The sequence below is a fragment of the Neopsephotus bourkii genome, unplaced genomic scaffold (genome assembly GCF_033783945.1).
Source record: "Neopsephotus bourkii isolate Nb327-2 ecotype Australia unplaced genomic scaffold, CSIRO-AGI_Nbou_v1 NB_690, whole genome shotgun sequence".
Taxonomy (NCBI): Eukaryota; Metazoa; Chordata; class Aves; order Psittaciformes; family Psittacidae; genus Neopsephotus; species Neopsephotus bourkii.
Genome location: NW_026901189.1, coordinates 2,180,237 through 2,197,021, shown reverse-complemented (window position 1 = coordinate 2,197,021; position 16,785 = coordinate 2,180,237). Strand labels below are relative to the sequence as shown.

Here is a 16,785-nt window from a genome sequence, read left to right as displayed (position 1 = left end):
TCCAGAAACAAAATCTCCTTGGCTTGAAGAGCTATATAAGCTAAGGAACTGTATGTATTCCATGATGCAGTGATAGAATCAGGCTGTGGTTGCTTTTTGTGTGCCTAGGAAGGTGTATGAGAGTGGCTTATATGCCCAGGAAGATGTATAAGAGTGGCTTAAGGTGTCTAAGGGGAAATGTCAGTGCTCACTGAGATCTGAATCCAGCTGGTTAGAGCAGTCTTTGGATAAGGCTAAAGGAGATAAGAAAGTGTTCTGTGAAGTGCTCTCACCTGCTATATTGAATTTGGAGCTGGGGCTCATGATCACTCAGTTTCATCAGACAAGGCCAGAGTTAATTCAGATTAATTGTGAGGCTTTGGTACACTGTAAAAGTGTTTTATTCTGTCAAAATGTGTTTTGAAAGTACCTTTAGCTAAAATAAAATACCAAGAACAGGTTTTGTTTTTCATATTCACCTTCAATAGTTGTTTTAATCCATGAATAGTCTTACCCAAGGGGCTTTTGCCATTCAGGAAGCTTCTCTGATGGTCAAGTGAAGTGCCTGAGCAGGAGCGCATATGTGCTTGGTCTGAGACCGGTGGGACACTTGCAGGATTAGCTGAAATATCACATACAGGAGAATATCTGGCTCTAACTGGTGTAATAAACTAGTAAGCAAAGACTTTTTTTACCTTTAAAACTCCTTCATCGAGGGCTAGCAAAAAGAATAATACATAGCCTACAGACAGATGTATTTCATGAGGGCAACATAAGAGATGAGTTGACATTCTCACGCCTTTACGGAGCAGCCAGATTCCTTTTTGCTCACACATTTCTTATTTTGAAGTTCAAGGTATTTCTGGTTAAGGGCACAACTTTTGCATATGTGCACCCATGCACATGTCACCCTGCATGGGTTATGTGAGTGGCTTAACTCTGACTGCCTGGATTTGCAGGCAGTGTGTTGACAGGAAATTAGATTGTACCAGGACGTGCCTTTTGAGGACTATTTCCATGCAGTTGTGATGATGACATCAATGTGTGGAGGTCAGGTGGTGGTGGTGGTGGTGGTGAAAACACGGCTCCTTAGCTGGAAGTTGTTTTTGGCAGGGCCTCCGTGGGACTGGAGTGTTAATCATAACTTGTTTCTCTGGCTGCCGTTTGCGTCAAAAGTCCAGGGAGCTTTAACGAATGTTGCCTGTGTTAATTTAAAATCCTTGCTGGGAAAACATGGGAAAATGGAAAAACGCATACTTGCGTGTCACCCTTCAGATTAACAGCTTAGGCAGCACTAGAGGTCTTGGAGTGCATGGTGCAGCTCTCAGCAGCTGCCAAAGGGATCTCTCACTGTAAACCTGTGCCTGCCTGTGACTTTTATAGGGTATCCTATTCAGCCAAAAGCTAATTTACTGTAGACTCTGTTCTAAAAATGGTGCATCATATGGCAGGTTAATGAACAATGTAAATAAAAGCAGTGAAATTGGAAATTCCTGGTGTCATAGGTCCCAGACATCTCTTCATTTGGTACTGTTTGTGTTATTGATATTTTTGCATGGCTGGTTTTAAAACTTTTTCCCTCCACTTTTAGCAATAACCAAACAATGCCCTGGTATCTCCCTTCATTGTTTGAGCTGTATGATGCCATCGGTGTTTGCTTAACTGCAGTTTTCTGATTATTTGCTTCTTAATTGCATGGAAGTCTTTGCAATGTACATTGCCCTATAACAGTGTGGGTTTTCTTTACGATATACACTAATTTTACTTTTTTTTTTTCAGTCTGAAGCTTGTAAGGGAACTGTTTATATTGGGGGAAAGATGAGATGTAATATCTGTTCTAGCCACCTCTCTTTAAAACCAAATATTTTTTCCTTTTCCCCTGAAGTCCTCTAGTGTTAGTTTCAGATCATCTCGTTTTTTCCTTTGCTTAGCTTTTTCTTGTGTGCAGTCTGCTGGGTATGAGTAAACGTGAAATTTAGGCAAAATGGAAGGCCTGAATCCCTACTGAGACAAGCTTAGGTTACAAAGTTGATTTTAATTTCCTTTAAGATGTGTCCTTCAAAAAGCATTTACTGTCCTTGTCTAACACCTGAAATGTTTTATCATTTTCAACCCTCTGTAAGTCAGTTGGACCATGACCCATGGGTGTGTTAGAAATATTGTAATATCACCTGGGAATTTCTGACACGGCTGCAGCAAACCAAAAAAGCTGACAATTACCTAACCCAAGTCCCTTCTCTAATATATCTTAGCAACCTAAATACTCTGTTAGCTGACATTTCAGAAATACTTTCCAGACTGGGTCTGATAAGTTAACTGTTTTGCACTGGAAAATTATAGAATGCAGGTGTTGAATAGGAGAACAAGAGAATTCCTTTGGAGGACATCTGTAGAGCAATGACAGAGTTGTTACTATTGCTTTGGCTCTGATACATTTAGGAAGCACTTTAGTTGCAAGCATGCTGGTGATAGATGGCAGTGCTGCAGCAATATATGTGTGTAATAACTATGCAACTATCTATGAGTATTCTCTATCTGCTGGAAATAACTGAAGTGCTTATCTTTTAAAATCTAATATTCCTTCTTGCAAACCAGTGTTTAGGTTGCTGGGTACTACAAGAAACACATATATCATTTGTGTAGTGCATCTGCCAACATGAGTGTATACAGTTACCTGTGTGTGGTCCTAGTATCTCCTAGGTCTAGTGTCCTTTCAAAAACAAAAAAAATGATATGGTGGGTGATCACCTATGTTTTTTTAATAACATTTCAGAAATAAAATCTCTTTATGAAGAATTAGAACAATGTTATAAAGAACACAACTGCTCATGAGGTGTATTATTTATCGCAACGTCAGTGCTTGTTCTCTTGGTTTGATTTATGCAATGTCTTCCTTTTCTGTGTTCTTTGTTTTATGTGTGAATATGTGCAGATACATGCATATATGTATGTGTGCACATATTTATATGCATTAAAGAATTGGCTAGGAACAAGGTGGTACATCCTTTGCTTATTCTTTTTAAAATATTGGAAGCTTTAATGAAAACAATAGTTTATTTCTAGAATGCTTTTTGTTACATATAGTTAAGCAATTTGAGTGAATCTTCTATAAACTTTAAGGTTACCATAGTTGATTCCAAATTAAAAACAACAACAACAACAAAAACCAACAAAAAAACAAACTGCTCGAATAGTTATGCTTTGTCTGTTCAGGGTTTTCAGATCTTGGTGATGTCAAAACTGGAATTTTCTGTTTCTCAGTCTTGTTTTTTTTCTTTTGTTTTCCTGGTATCTAGAATCAGCTGAGTTAAAGGACTGACAATGCTATTAGGAGGCACTTGAATTATTCTCATTTGGTGGGGAGAACATAAAAGTGTAGAGCAACTCTGCAAAATACATAACTGCCTAATTTTTGTACTGCATAGCGTGATGTAAGCACTCCTTTGGATAGTGCTAAAACCAAAAGTTTGTCTGACTAAGAAGGAAATTCAGTTAGTTTAGAAATATTCCAGACATCCATGTTGTCTTAAACTGTTTATAACCTACATAGCAGAGTAGGAAGTAAGAAAACCTCAGTTGCTTTGCTGAATACCAAGAACTCCTTTGAAGGACTAATTCTGCAGTTTACTTTTACTCACTTCACATGACTTGATAACAGTTTCAGGGAGTGAACGTGAAAATAAAAACCAGAAGGAATGCAGATAAAGAGATGGATCCCTGTAAATTGAAAAGAACAGGATGTTCTTTCCTTTCTCCAGTTTTCTAGGAAGCAAAAGCTAATGCTGGGACATTTTTTTATTTTTTTTATTTCTTTTAATCAGTTCTTCAGGTGCTGGAAATGTAGCAGACCGTGTCTTGGCTCAGTTGCTGACGGAAATGGATGGGATAGAACAGCTGAAGGATGTGACAATTTTGGCAGCTACAAACAGACCGGACATGATAGACAAGGTACGAGTGGATGCACTGTCGTATATCCTGTTCTCCGGAGAAGACCAGATTTTGCTGTGATTCCCTTCTGTGTTTCTCTCCAAACTGTTGTCTAGTCAATTTAATGATTAAAAGTAGAAGTTTTCAAATGAAGAAAAGGCAAAAGCAAAGATTGTCCCTCACTTTTTTTTTCCTCTCTACAGAATATTTAACGGAAACAAAATGTTTTGTGATAGCCTTAAGTATCTTTTTCCTAGCTAAGCACAAGCTCATTGAACTTATGCAACAACATTTCTGTCAAACTGCTTCTGTAGTTTTTGCTTCTGTTGTGTTTATTTATGCATGAGTTTGTTGGTTTCATTAGTTACTTCCTTTCGAAAGATTAAGTATTTCAGTAGTTCCATTAGCCTGCTGCTAGCAATATGGTTTCTAACTGTAAACAGTGCAAATTCTTCTTAGGTCCTGCAACATCTCTTCTGGAGTGACAAGAACATTTCAAGTTAATAAAAATGTGAGGGTTGTAACACTTACTGTGGGAAACCTCCAAAACCAACCCAGCAGCCCTCTAGAAAGTCCACTTTAAAACTGTCTCCCACTGCTGTGTCTTCTCACAGCTAAGTGCAGTAGATGGGACCAGTCTGAAGTGATTTCCTTTGTGATACATTTTGTAGTGTTGGTGAGGTTCTTTATTCCACAACTCTTCACCTTTGCAACATTATGAATTTGATGACAGGTTAATGCAATTGATTGTTACGGATCTTTTCTGGGATTTCTTACAGGTTTCTTAAATCTTTTTAATGTTAACAGATTCTCCCATTTTAAGATGTGTCTGGAATAGATTTTCTGTTTGTCTTGGGACATTTGGGCATAAAACATGTATGAAGCACACATTTTAAAGTAAGGTTCATATACACATGAAATCTTAGGGAAAAAAACCTTGCTTTTTGTGATCAGAACACAGCTGATGTTGTCCTGACAAAGTGTGCCTGCCAAGGCAAAGTAGAGTTATCAGAAAGTTTTCAGTAAAAGATAATAAAAATATGAAAAATATTCAGTGAAAAATATGCTTGTGCAAAAATGAAATTTTCAAAATTCCACTTTTGCCAAGCAGATTGAATTTTTCTTTGGCTACTATTCTTTGGGTTTGGACTGAGCTGGATTTGAAAAAATTCTGTTTGTTGAACAGAAGGGAAATTTCTAAGTTCAACATTGTACTGTGTTATCTGTGTCACTACCTGGGAATTCAGCTCTGTCATTCTCCCTGTTGCTGGATTTCTCTTGGGCCTGCAGTGAATGCTATTTTTTTTTTATATATATTTTAGCTTTCATTTGAAATATTGGTATATTGGGACAGTATATATTTGGAATATTGGCAATATTAGGGCAGTACTACCATGTGTTAAGGGTACCACACTGCAATACCTAGGTTATTGATATATGCCAGCTGTACCTACATCACTGGTGCAAATCCAGAACACTTAGTCCAGTGCTTAAAGTTTTCATTTTAATATGGTGGGTAAAAATCTGGCATTTTTTGTGCATCTGAATTTTGTGGGGTGGTAAACTTTAAAGAACTAACAGTACAGTTGTGTTTAGATGACAACATATCTTATGTGTTCTTTTCCCTAATAAAGTCGGCAGTCTGGACTCTAAATGTAAAGAGACAGTGCCACCCGTAATAGCAAGCTGTGTGATTATAGGAATTAGCAGTAAACCATGGATGTTTTTGATTTTTATTTAGAACTATTTTTACCAAGGTATAATAAGTTATGGTGGCTTTGTAGAAATATTTGTTTACAGAGTAGCAGAACAAAGTTCCACCAGTCTGGAGGAAAGGGGGTTTTAAACTGGGATTTAAAGGACTGGAGAGTCACATGAGTTGGTATTGCTTGCGTCATGCTTCATCCAGACCAGATAGGCTATACCAGCCCACCACCATGTCCTGGGTCTATGTAATATTTGCAGTGCCTGAGTTGCACATTTTATTCTTTTATTTTTTAATCCTGGAAGAAAGAAGTCTGGCACCAGAAAGTTTGTACTGTGAATTTCACTTCATAGGAAATCTTTCAGTATGGGATTTTAGTTTACTTTGTGATCAGTGATCCCTTTGAAAAGGTAATGTTTTGTTAAATCAATTTGATATTTTATATATTTCAGCCATATATTACAATAAGTGCGTGCCCTATTTTCGTAGGTGTGTGATGACTATACAGTAATTTTAATGCATGAACTTTACATATGATATACAGACGCAAGGCAGTCTGTGTTCTTTCCTTCCAAGGGCTGGGAATATGTCTGGTGTACTTCTTGCGACTACCTTTTCACTTTTGAAATCAATAAATGCTTGAGGAATGCATGCTTTGTAGGTTTTACAATATGCACTTACAAAATCGGTAATAATCCATTCAGGATCTTCATTTATGTGATTGCTTCTTAACTGACAAATATGTGATGATTATTCTTTTGTAATTTGAAAGCAGCATTTGGGAATATCAAATGTAAGGGTATTCCCTTGAGCCTAGCGCAGACTTCACCATCTCTGTAAATACAACAGTATGTTGTTTTGGGTAGTGAATAGCTTTTGAGTCAGACTTTATAAAAAGTTAGGTTTAACAGTAAATGTGTTTTGACTTGCTATGAATGTCTATTAATAAGGTAATTTGCCTAAGATATCATCATAGGGTTAGAATAATATTTCAGTACAAAGTTGTGTCGCACGTTTGTAGCACTTAGCTACTTTGCATCTCATTCATGTGATGCTGGAAATACGTGAGGATGGTTTCTGTTTTTCATAAGAAAACAAAACCAGCGTGTACAGTTTTCAGCCATGTATGATACAGAAAGTGATTCCTCTTGGAAGGGAAATATTTGAGAACAAGATGTTCTGAACATTCTTTGAAAGTGATACAGAAACAAAACACTCTGAGTCAGTAATAATAGTAAAATCTTCCCTTTTATTCTTCATTCCTGAAGTAGAATCTGTAAGTGATAATTGGTAAATACTTTTTGTTTCTGGTGACTTATCCACTCAGGAGTGATTTTTTTTCATACCTAAAATATTTTGCAGTAATTTTATGGAGCTGCTTATGTTTCCGTACTTTCTGTATGTTCCCAACTGTATCAGTTGGCCTAACAGGAGAGATCACTCATCCCCACAAACCTTGCATAAAGTATTTTGAACACTGTCTATTAGGTTGAAATTAAATGTTCTACTCAGACATATATGTAGACAAATTTTCAGGTGTAGTCTGAAAAATTTCCATGAAAGAGAACCTGGACCAACTCATCAGGGTCTCTGTGTCTTTTTATTCTTTTCCAGTGGAATCTGTTTTCCCAGCCTTTTAGTACTGGGCTTATTTCTTGGGTGAGAAGGGTGAATTGCTAGCATTACCTGCCCATGCAGGTATCTTTTTTCCTCTGAAGAATTTTCAATCTCCATTAGCAAGGGTACAGTGAAAGCAGAGAGGCTGTCCGACCTGGGGACCTTAGTGAATGTTTTAGCACAGGAAGCAAGATGCATGTTGCTGGGGGTCAGATGGTTTTACCTCCTGCTGGGCCAGATTTGAATGTCAGACACATAAGCTGTGATGTAAAACACGAGGCACTGAGTGAAGTGATGGCCTGTAATATAGGACATCCTGGTGCTCCTGACAGCTTCAATTCTCTTTACTGTGGGGTGCAGAAAAGATGTGTCCTCAAATATGCTATTTGCATAAGAATGACAGGATGCGATGGGACAAATGAAGATTGATGAGATGCTGTGCTGTCAAGTGTTGCCTGTTGTCTCTAGATTGATGATGGTCTGGATTTTGTCTGTGCTCATGGGCTTCAGTGTAGTTAAAACCAGAAACTATCCTGGTACGCTGAATACTGAAGAGCTGTATCTTTGCAAATTCTCTGTTAGTACAGGAGGACTTGGCTCCCAGTTTTAAAGTATCTTGTGTATTGGTATATGAAATGTGTTCTGCGTTTTGTATCGGTGCAGATTTTTGCATAGTTATTTTGCTTTTTAAAACCTTCTTGCTCCCTTACTTTCTTCTTCTTTCTCTTCTTTCACCTGCAAGTTTTGCTGTTCCTTAATTAAGGTCCATTGTTTTTGGTGTATTAACCACTGTGTTTGAATTCAGCTTATTTAGTTTAAAAACCACATGGATACTACTGGGTTGTCTGTTCTGCTTACGCAAACAGAATAAAACAAAACTGCAACCTGTATTCTTTGTAGTAATTGCCAAGTGTGGAATAAAACTTCCTTCCCCTCTGGTTCATTTGGATTTGGAGGAGTCTTTTGGGCAGAGAAATAAGAGAGATTCATCAAGTTGATCTGACCCCCAAAATGTTGGTTACTGTGTAGTTATGGGACAACCTTAAAGTGGCTTGTTTTGATGAAAATAAAGAACCTATGATATAGCCATTTGGCAGAATCAGTAAAGAAATTTTAATTTCTTGCCTGCAGCAAAAGTAAATAATATTTCCTTTTAAAAAACATCAAAGTTCTGTCTTTCTGAAGGCTTATGGAAGAAATTCACATATTTAGGTTTGCAATTTTACAGGTTAAAAGGAATAGGAAGGATTATTGCATATTTATTCATTACTGTCTGGAAGTGTTTATGTGCCGTTATAAAGCAGGTGATGCTACAAGCATATTTAGCAGTCAGATGCAGTGGCACAAAATTAACTCCCTACCATGTGATAAATTTTCCTATTTACATAGCTGTTTATTTGTGATTTTCGTTTCGGTCAGATACATTTTGCTAAAGATTCTTTCTGTGTTATAGCTTTGACTTGGTAGGATTTCAGTTTATCCCAAATATAGTGTAGGAATGTAGAGGTACAAATCACATATCCCATCAGTCATGTGCTAAGTTTCCACCCCTCACTGGTTTGATCAAAGATCATAAAACACAATAGGTTGGAAGGGACTCCTGGGGACCTTCTGGTCCAGCCTCCTGCTTGAGCAGGGCCAGCTTCAGTGCTAGGTGAGGTTGCTCACGGCTGGTGCAGCAGGGTTTTGGGATTCTCCAAGGATAGAGATCTCACAGCCTCTTAGCATCTGCTGTGCGGTTTGACCACCTTCAACAGGAAGATACTTTCCTTGCAGTTAGCAGCCTAGCTCTGTATCTTCTCAAACCATCCCACCACTCCCTGCTCCTTTAGGTACATTGATACAGATAGGGTTGATCATAGATTTTTGAAGGAGAGTCTCGGGGTTTTTGTCATGGTATGATTTTTTTTCTCCTCTTGTCCCTAGTACTCAGGTGGGAAACCCCCCCCTAACTGACCTGTGCCTGAAAGAAGGCTTATGCTAAGTGCTTTAGGACTCTGGAGGAGGAAATGTAAATATCTTGCTTTTCAGTCTGCTCTACATTGGATTTGCCTCAAGGGTGAGCAGTCGAGTGCCCCTCAGCCTTGCAGTGGTGAGGGAAGTTTCGGGCAGGGAAGTGCGGTATCTCTCTGGCTGTCATTTCTCAGCATTGCTTCTGTGCAGTTTTCATCCAGATTTTCAAGACAAGGCACAAGATTGGGTGCTTTAGAAGGAGGTGATGCTGGAACTGCTTCATAAAGTATTTTATGACAGTTGAATAAATTAGTACTAAGTAAACACTAGTTAGAGTGAAATCTTTTTACATTCTTAATTTTGCACTGCTAGGTTACTGGAGATGGAGTCTGTCCTTGGAACTGGTAGAGATAACTAAGAAGTAAGTTGCTAAACTGCTTTACCTGCCTGACACTGTATTACTGAGACCAGTTTTCATTTGGAGGTGGGCTTTGTAGGTGTCATGAGAATAGAACAGATGGGAAAGTATTTCAGAGGAGGAATCAAAGTACATAAGCACAATCACTATGTCTCTTTATGCTGCTGAATTACTAGTTTTTTACTATAAATGCTGAAATGACTCTGATAGTCAAAGGGCACTCCTCATGTTCTTGTAAAGCCCTGGGATAAAAAACAGGAAGTGAGATTCTGTGGGTCTCCTTCTCAGTCAGCCAGCACCTAGAGTAGTTACATCATTTTGCCCAGGTGCAAGTTTGGGTCTTTGAAATAACAGGAGATGTGGGATTTCTTTTGAATTCAAGGTTGTCCTCAAGCATATAATAAAATTTCAAAAACTAAAGCTTTAGGGAAAAATGACATCAAACTACATGCCATTGGAAAGAGGATCTAATATTCTAACATAGTTTCACAATCTTGGCACCATCATATTTTCTATCAGTCGTTTTTCTCTGGTATGTGTTTGGGTTTCTACCCTTAATCTTGTTGAGTTTGCAACTCTGACTAGGACAAAGAGGTGCTCTGGAACGTAGCTGTTTCTCAAAGGACTAATTTTGCATTTGTTAATATCAAATGTTTACACTTTCGGGTGATTAAGAGCTTATCAAGTTTATAAAAAGAAAAAACAAACCAAAAAACAGAGAGCAAAAGTGCGACAACTTTTGAATCATTTAATTCATTCTTTTCACCTGCCAAATAGAAATGACTGCATAGACACAGATGATGAGCATAGCTGATTACTGGCCAAGACTTCCAAGCTGATGATTTGATGCTGGATTGTACAGTGTCCCTACAATAATCCCTAAAGAGCCTGACCACTCTGTTTGAATGCAGAGGTAGTTTCTGTGTTCAGGTACATATGTATGAAGTTTCTCTTTAAATCAAGAGCTAGTTTTTAAGATTCACCTGAATTCCTCTCTCTCCCTTCCCCTGCCTCTTTCCTCACTGATGAAAACTTTGTTTTCTCATGAGTACAGCAAATAAAATATTTCCAGGTGTGCAAAAGTGATTTTTGTTTCCAACTATTTGATTGTCAGAATGTGGAGAGCTTAGTAGATCAGCCTTAAGGCTGCTACGGTTTTAAAAAACAAAATCTTAGTGGTGACAGCTGAAGAGCACAGTGACTTTTTTCACTCAAGATTTATTACTTGCCTGAAAAGAAGGGTTGGAAAGAAAACTTGCTGGGCTGCATATTTTCTTCTTTGACAGATAGACTATAGGGCCAGGATAAGTTGGCTTCATTTTGTCTGTGAAAACATACATCCAAACAATATATGTAAAAATATAATCGCTTTACTTCAAATAGAACAGAAAAGTATGTATGCCTACTCTTATCCTGTATAAGGGAAAGCGTTCCTTACATCGACTCAGTCATATTTTAGCATCACTAATACTTCCATAAACTTTTCTGCGACATATACCAGAAAACTTACTTGAAGGTATCAAAGCTCATTTGTTTCATTTGGAAAAGTATAGATATGGGATGGTAAAGGCAGAGGGCCAAAGTTTTTTCTTACTCATACCTCCTAGACTCACCAAGTCCAGATGAGGAACGCAGGGTGTCAGAAAGCCTCCAGGTTATTAGCTAAGTGGGAAATTCAAAAGGCATTCATGTTTGCTATGTAAATACCACCCCTCAGTTCAATGAATCTGTAACTGACACCAGGTGGGAGTCTTTGTTTTACTTTTCAACAGTAACATGGAAATGACACTGTATTTGTGAGCTAACCTGGGAACATAGAATAGAACCATAGAATCATTAAAGCTGGAAAAGATCTTTGAGATCGAGTCCAACTGCTAACCCAGCACTGCCAAGTTCACCACTAAACCATGTCACTAAGCACCACATCTACACACCTTTTAAATACCTCCAGAATGGTCATATGGGATTAAAATGAACCAAGCTTTTAAAAATGGGATGCATTTGAGCAGTACATGAGGACTGGTTATTAATTTGTAAGTGTTGGGTTGGGCCAACTCTGTTTTTCATGACAAAGCAAGCAACTTCATCTAGAGAAGTAACACTGATTTTATGGCTGAGTTTCATGTACCCATACAGATTTTAACTGCTAAAACTTTTGTGCATGCTTATAAAGGTACAGGTTTTCACATCCTACTAGAGAACAGTCTACATGATGATAACCCATTCCTTCTAAATCCTACCAGTTCACTCTTCCCACTTCGTGTCAGTGTTTGGATTGTGCGGGGCCGGGGGGGGGGGGATACAGCTGAGTAACTCTCCAGAGACATGTGGCTTGGCTCTGTTCTCATGGGAGCATCCTCAGGAGCTGTCAGGGCCCTGGTAGCTTGTAACTGGGGATACTGGATTTCACGGCAGATAAGCAAAGCACAGCAAGGTATATTTCACAGTCAGGCGTGTTGGATGGCATGCATCTTATTATATTTAATAAGCCCCATTAGGCTACTGATAACAGCTAAGGAAGAGACGTTCCAAAAAGTTTTAAATATTTATGAAACTGATGCTGAAAAAGGATGTTAGTATAGTACTGTGAGCTACGAAAGCTAGAGGAACAGCTGTAATTACGGTACTTGGGCAGTAGCCACAGACACACCCAGGGCTTGCTTTGCAGTTGGTCTTCTGCCTAGTTTCCTCTTTGTGGGTGCAAAATGCACAGTATGTATGGAGTTTATTGTGTATACTGTATTGAAAGAGCATTATAGAGAATGTTGTTGTTTGAGCACACATGAGTTAAGAACTGTCATAGGTAAGATTGTGTGTGTAATCATAATTCATTCTTCTTTGTGCATATGCATCATAATGCAATCTTTAGGTACATTAGAGTGGTATTCATTGTGCATGATTAATTAAATTGCATTAATTTAGAAAATTATTTTTACAAGTCATTATGATTGCCTCTGGTTACTTTAATACCTAATTTGATTTGGAGGGCTTTGATTTACACTGTCTAAAATCAGATGAGCAATTTCTGGGGAGAGCATTCAGATTCCATCGCTTGGTGTCATATTGAGATCTTTGTGGTTACCAGCAGTACTGGACTCTCTATGTCTGCCACAGAAAACGTGCTTGCTTGAAATAGGTGATAAATTGACAACAGTATTAAATTCTTTTGCTGTTCTTCGTGGTGTCTAATACGAAAGAATGGTAATGGGTAGATAAATTACTTTTTCAGTGGTAATGTTCCTTCCAACATTCCATAAGCATAACTCCTTCCTTATTCTTTCTTTGGTATTTCTCCATATTCAGTTTGCCTGCTCTCTCTTTATGCAGTATTCTCTTGATCTGTATTTCCTGTCTCTATTGACTTCATAGTCTTCAGCAAACTTAATCTAATCTCAATATGATTCTTGCTTCTAGTCATTTTGCTTAGTTGACATCTTTATTTCCCTCTGCTTGTGCTTCTCATTGCATGTATTCCTGCCCAGCCAGAATCCCCCAGTCCTCTTTTTCCTCCCAGGTTTCCACATGTAGATTTCTTTTTTAATGAGTATCAGTTTTGCCCCAGTGTCCACCTTGGCTTTCAATCTGTTCACTTCTGATATCAAACTTCATTCCTCGTGGAGTCAGTTCAGGTGTACTTTGTCTGCTCCTCCTGCTTGACATGATTCACGTGGCTCCAGTAAGGGGAGAAGTCATTTTCCTGCTCTCATTTTGGGAGCCTGGATCCAGCATGACCTGGAGGATCCTGAAGCCATGGTAAGGATCTATCTTTGAGTGGTCAGAAGTTGGAAAATATATCTGCAGAATGTCAACAAGCCTCACAAAGCTATTTCAAATTGAGATGTTTCAAGTCCTTCTAATGTGGTCAGGTCTCAGGACCTCCCTTCAAAGGTTAGGGTGAAATAATTTTATTTTTATTGATTTTTAAAAATTGTAAATAAAGTAACATTTTCCCTGGTCTCTTTCTCATGCAAGAGCTGAAATGTTTTGACTGGAATTTTATAAAAAAAATAGTTGAATGCAGCTGGCCAGTTTGGAAAGAACAAGAAGTTCAAAGCTCAGAATAGCGTGAGCCACTAAATGCATGATCTTAGAATGTAGAATGTTGACTGACTTTTGTAGTAGGTGTTGATACTTCTCTCTCCCCTAATAAGGTGGAAGCTGTTTCAGTAAAAATGGAAGTCATGGTGGAATAGAAAGCCCAGCGTTGTATATATCCCTGATTTAGTATCAGCCATACTGGAGTGCAGCCTGGGAGGTTGAGGTGGCCAGCGTACAATTTCATTGTTTGATGGAATGCTTTAAGGTGGTGACAGTTTCAGGTTTAGGTTTAGAAAACCTCTGAACCCCTGAGTTTTATAATGAGCAAGTTGGAGTATGATCAAGCTCTATACATTAGTAAAGATCTCTGAAGAGATGTTGAATTTAGGGATTAGTTGATACACACCTGTTTCTCAGTAAGGATATTAGTAATCTTTTGCTTAAGGTTCTTTCTGGATATTAGATGCTATCATTAGTCCATTCAGTTGATTAGGACTGTTTGGGTTTTTTGTTTATTAAACCTGTGTGGGGAGAAGGAAAAATAGGACATCATAGGCAGAATTTCCACTGATTGATTTTTCTTTTGCATTGAAGGAGATCAAGCTTTACATCATCAATGATGAAAGCTGGATGTCTTGCACATGTGATATACTTGGTGCATAAGGATAGGTGAAAATACCATTTATATGCAGTACATATAACAATAAAAGATAATAGCTTTGTTCAGGAAAAACAGGTTCCTTCTTAAGATTTTAATTATTTAAAAAAGTTCTTAACATTCAAGCTAAATTAAGGTAGTACTATTATAATAAGAGAAAAATGAACCACCTGGAATCACTGATTCATAATATGTCATTTCCATAAGGTAGGTGGAAGGAGTGCAAAGCTAGGGCTATATGAGCATCTCTTGTGAACAGTAGAAACTTGGTGGATGACTGTTTAGGTCACCGGAGTACCTCAGGGTTGCATGTGCCAAAGTAATTTAATAACAAAAACTTGTTTGAAGCTTTGTATGATTTGATGTATATACAGTTGTAAGAGTTGGCTCAGGATCTCAACAGTTTGCTAGATTTTTGGAATAACTTAGAAAAACATGTAGATTATAAGGTATTTGAAATTGATTGAGAGAGAAGGGTCTGAAAGTCAAATGAGTATTTTGATTGGGTGGTGCCAGACAGTGGTTGGTAGGACTCAGCAGTTCTGGAAATCTGGTGACTGCTGCTTTTGGGTGTTATGTTCTTACTTTGTGGAAGAATTTAATTAATCAGGCTGTAGTTACTTCTTTGTTTTAAATGCGCATCCCTCTGTGGCAAATTAAGCTTTGTGCTGCAGAGAAGCATATACTACATGTATGGCTTTTAATGCCAAATCATGCCTTTGTGCCCCCATTCCACATATCTCTGTGCTCTGTTTCTGGCAAAGCAGCTGGTTCTCAAAAGAACTGATATGCAAACCTGAATCTTTCTCTGGTTCACACCCTTCTACCTTTATATGAGTTATATAATATTTTCTTTAAACAAACAGAAAAAAAAAGAACAAAAAAAAAAAAGACTAACAGTAAAGAAAAGAAAAACCTTCTGAATGACTGGAGTCAGTGAACAAGGTGCAGAGTGAAAGGAGAGCCACTGTGCCTTAAGCGGAAACTGTCTTGTGCCTTTGATCATCCTTTCTGTCCTTCTCTGAACCTTTTCCAGATCTATTATATCCTTTCTGAGAGAAAGGGACCAGGACTGCTTACATTATCCAAAGTGTGGCTGCAACATGGGTTTGTATGGTGCATAATGATTCTTTCTGGTTTGGTCTTTACTCTTTTATTAGTGGTTCTGAATTTTTAACACTTGGTTTGCTTATATTTGATCACTGTGAATAGCTGAGATAAAGTGTTCATCACTGTCTATTAAAACTAGAAGTGGTAGTGATTCATCTTGCAGCCAATCCACTTATATATGAAGGAAAGATTGAGTTTCCCAATTTCCCATGTTCATTGCTTTGCATTTACTTATATTGCATATTATCCAATTGCTAAGTCTCCTGAGAGTCTTGGACAGTTCTTTACCCTCAGTCTTCATTCTTGTTGCTTTGAATAACTATCATCAGAAATTATGGCTCCTGTATTACATAATTCCTTTGGTATTAAACCTCATAAAGGAGATGCAAATTTTATGCAGGAAAAGTAGATGAGATGAAGGGGTCTGTTATGTGTCACAACAGAGAGATAGCACAGGAAAAGTCTTTACCCTGCCAGTACATGCTGTTATCTATAGACAGATCCTGACAAGCACAGTTGGACTCTCACTGAAAACAGAGGAATGAGAGATAAAGCATCACACAGTATAATGAGATTAAGACAATTTAAATTCCTTTGTACACAGGTTCTGTAGAAGACTGGCACTGGTTTTGCTATGTCTTGTCAGAAATGAGCACGATAGGTGAGATACAGGTCGTGGTGTTGTTACATTTGGAATTAAGTACTGTGACTGGGGGGGGGGGGGGAGGAAATCACCAAATCAAAACACAATAAAAATCACAGATTGGTTTCCAGCAGGCTAAGAAATACCTTGTTTTGAACAAAGCATGCCTTTTTGTTACAGCTCTTGCACACTAGGCAGTGTTTATTCAAAATAAGCAAAACAAAATTATAAAAAACAAATATTTTAAAGAGAAAAAATATTCTAAAAGAAAGCTGGCTGTGCACCACAGTGTACCTTGTTGTGTGAAGAACATGAGCATGCCCATCTTTTCATAATGAGAAAATAGTAAAGCAGGCAGTCATTGAGAGAAACTAGCTGGTATGCAAAAAGCAATCTGTGAGGAGGACGGAGTCTTCACAATAGGCAGCAATGCACGCAGAAAAATGCTGAATGCCAACCAGTCTGGGGAAAACACATGCCTGACAGTGATATACAGAAAATGGAGGTTATCACTGGGCTGGGTCTTGCAATGGAGAGAGTGTACTTGAGATTGCAGATAGCTTAGCTGTGTTTTAGAAGTTGTTTTTCTTAGCTGTGAATATTTTTTGCAGAAGTCACTGAGTGAGAAGAGGCAGTGTTAGCCAGTTTTGCAAGGCAAGTTTTATTCCATTACTTAACAAGGAGGCACGTGAGATATGTAAGCAAGAACGCACACCAGGGTGTGTGTATCAGTCAAC

The 16,785-nt window shown here is 38.1% G+C and overlaps 1 protein-coding gene across 17 annotated transcripts in view; it reads left to right on the top strand.

Moving 5' to 3' along the window:
• AFG2A (AFG2 AAA ATPase homolog A) overlaps positions 1–16,785 on the top strand; it is a 229,774-nt gene that overhangs the window by 57,173 nt on the left and 155,816 nt on the right. For 13 of the 17 annotated variants that reach the window (XM_061353673.1, XM_061353672.1, XM_061353671.1 and 10 more), the window contains one exon: positions 3,801–3,927. In XM_061353673.1, the coding sequence (XP_061209657.1) occupies positions 3,801–3,927 (127 nt within the window). Of the gene's footprint in view, positions 1–3,800; positions 3,928–4,365; positions 4,637–9,553; positions 9,603–16,785 lie in introns of those variants that run through there. The other 4 variants (XM_061353683.1, XM_061353680.1, XM_061353685.1 and 1 more) reach the window with 3 other exon arrangements.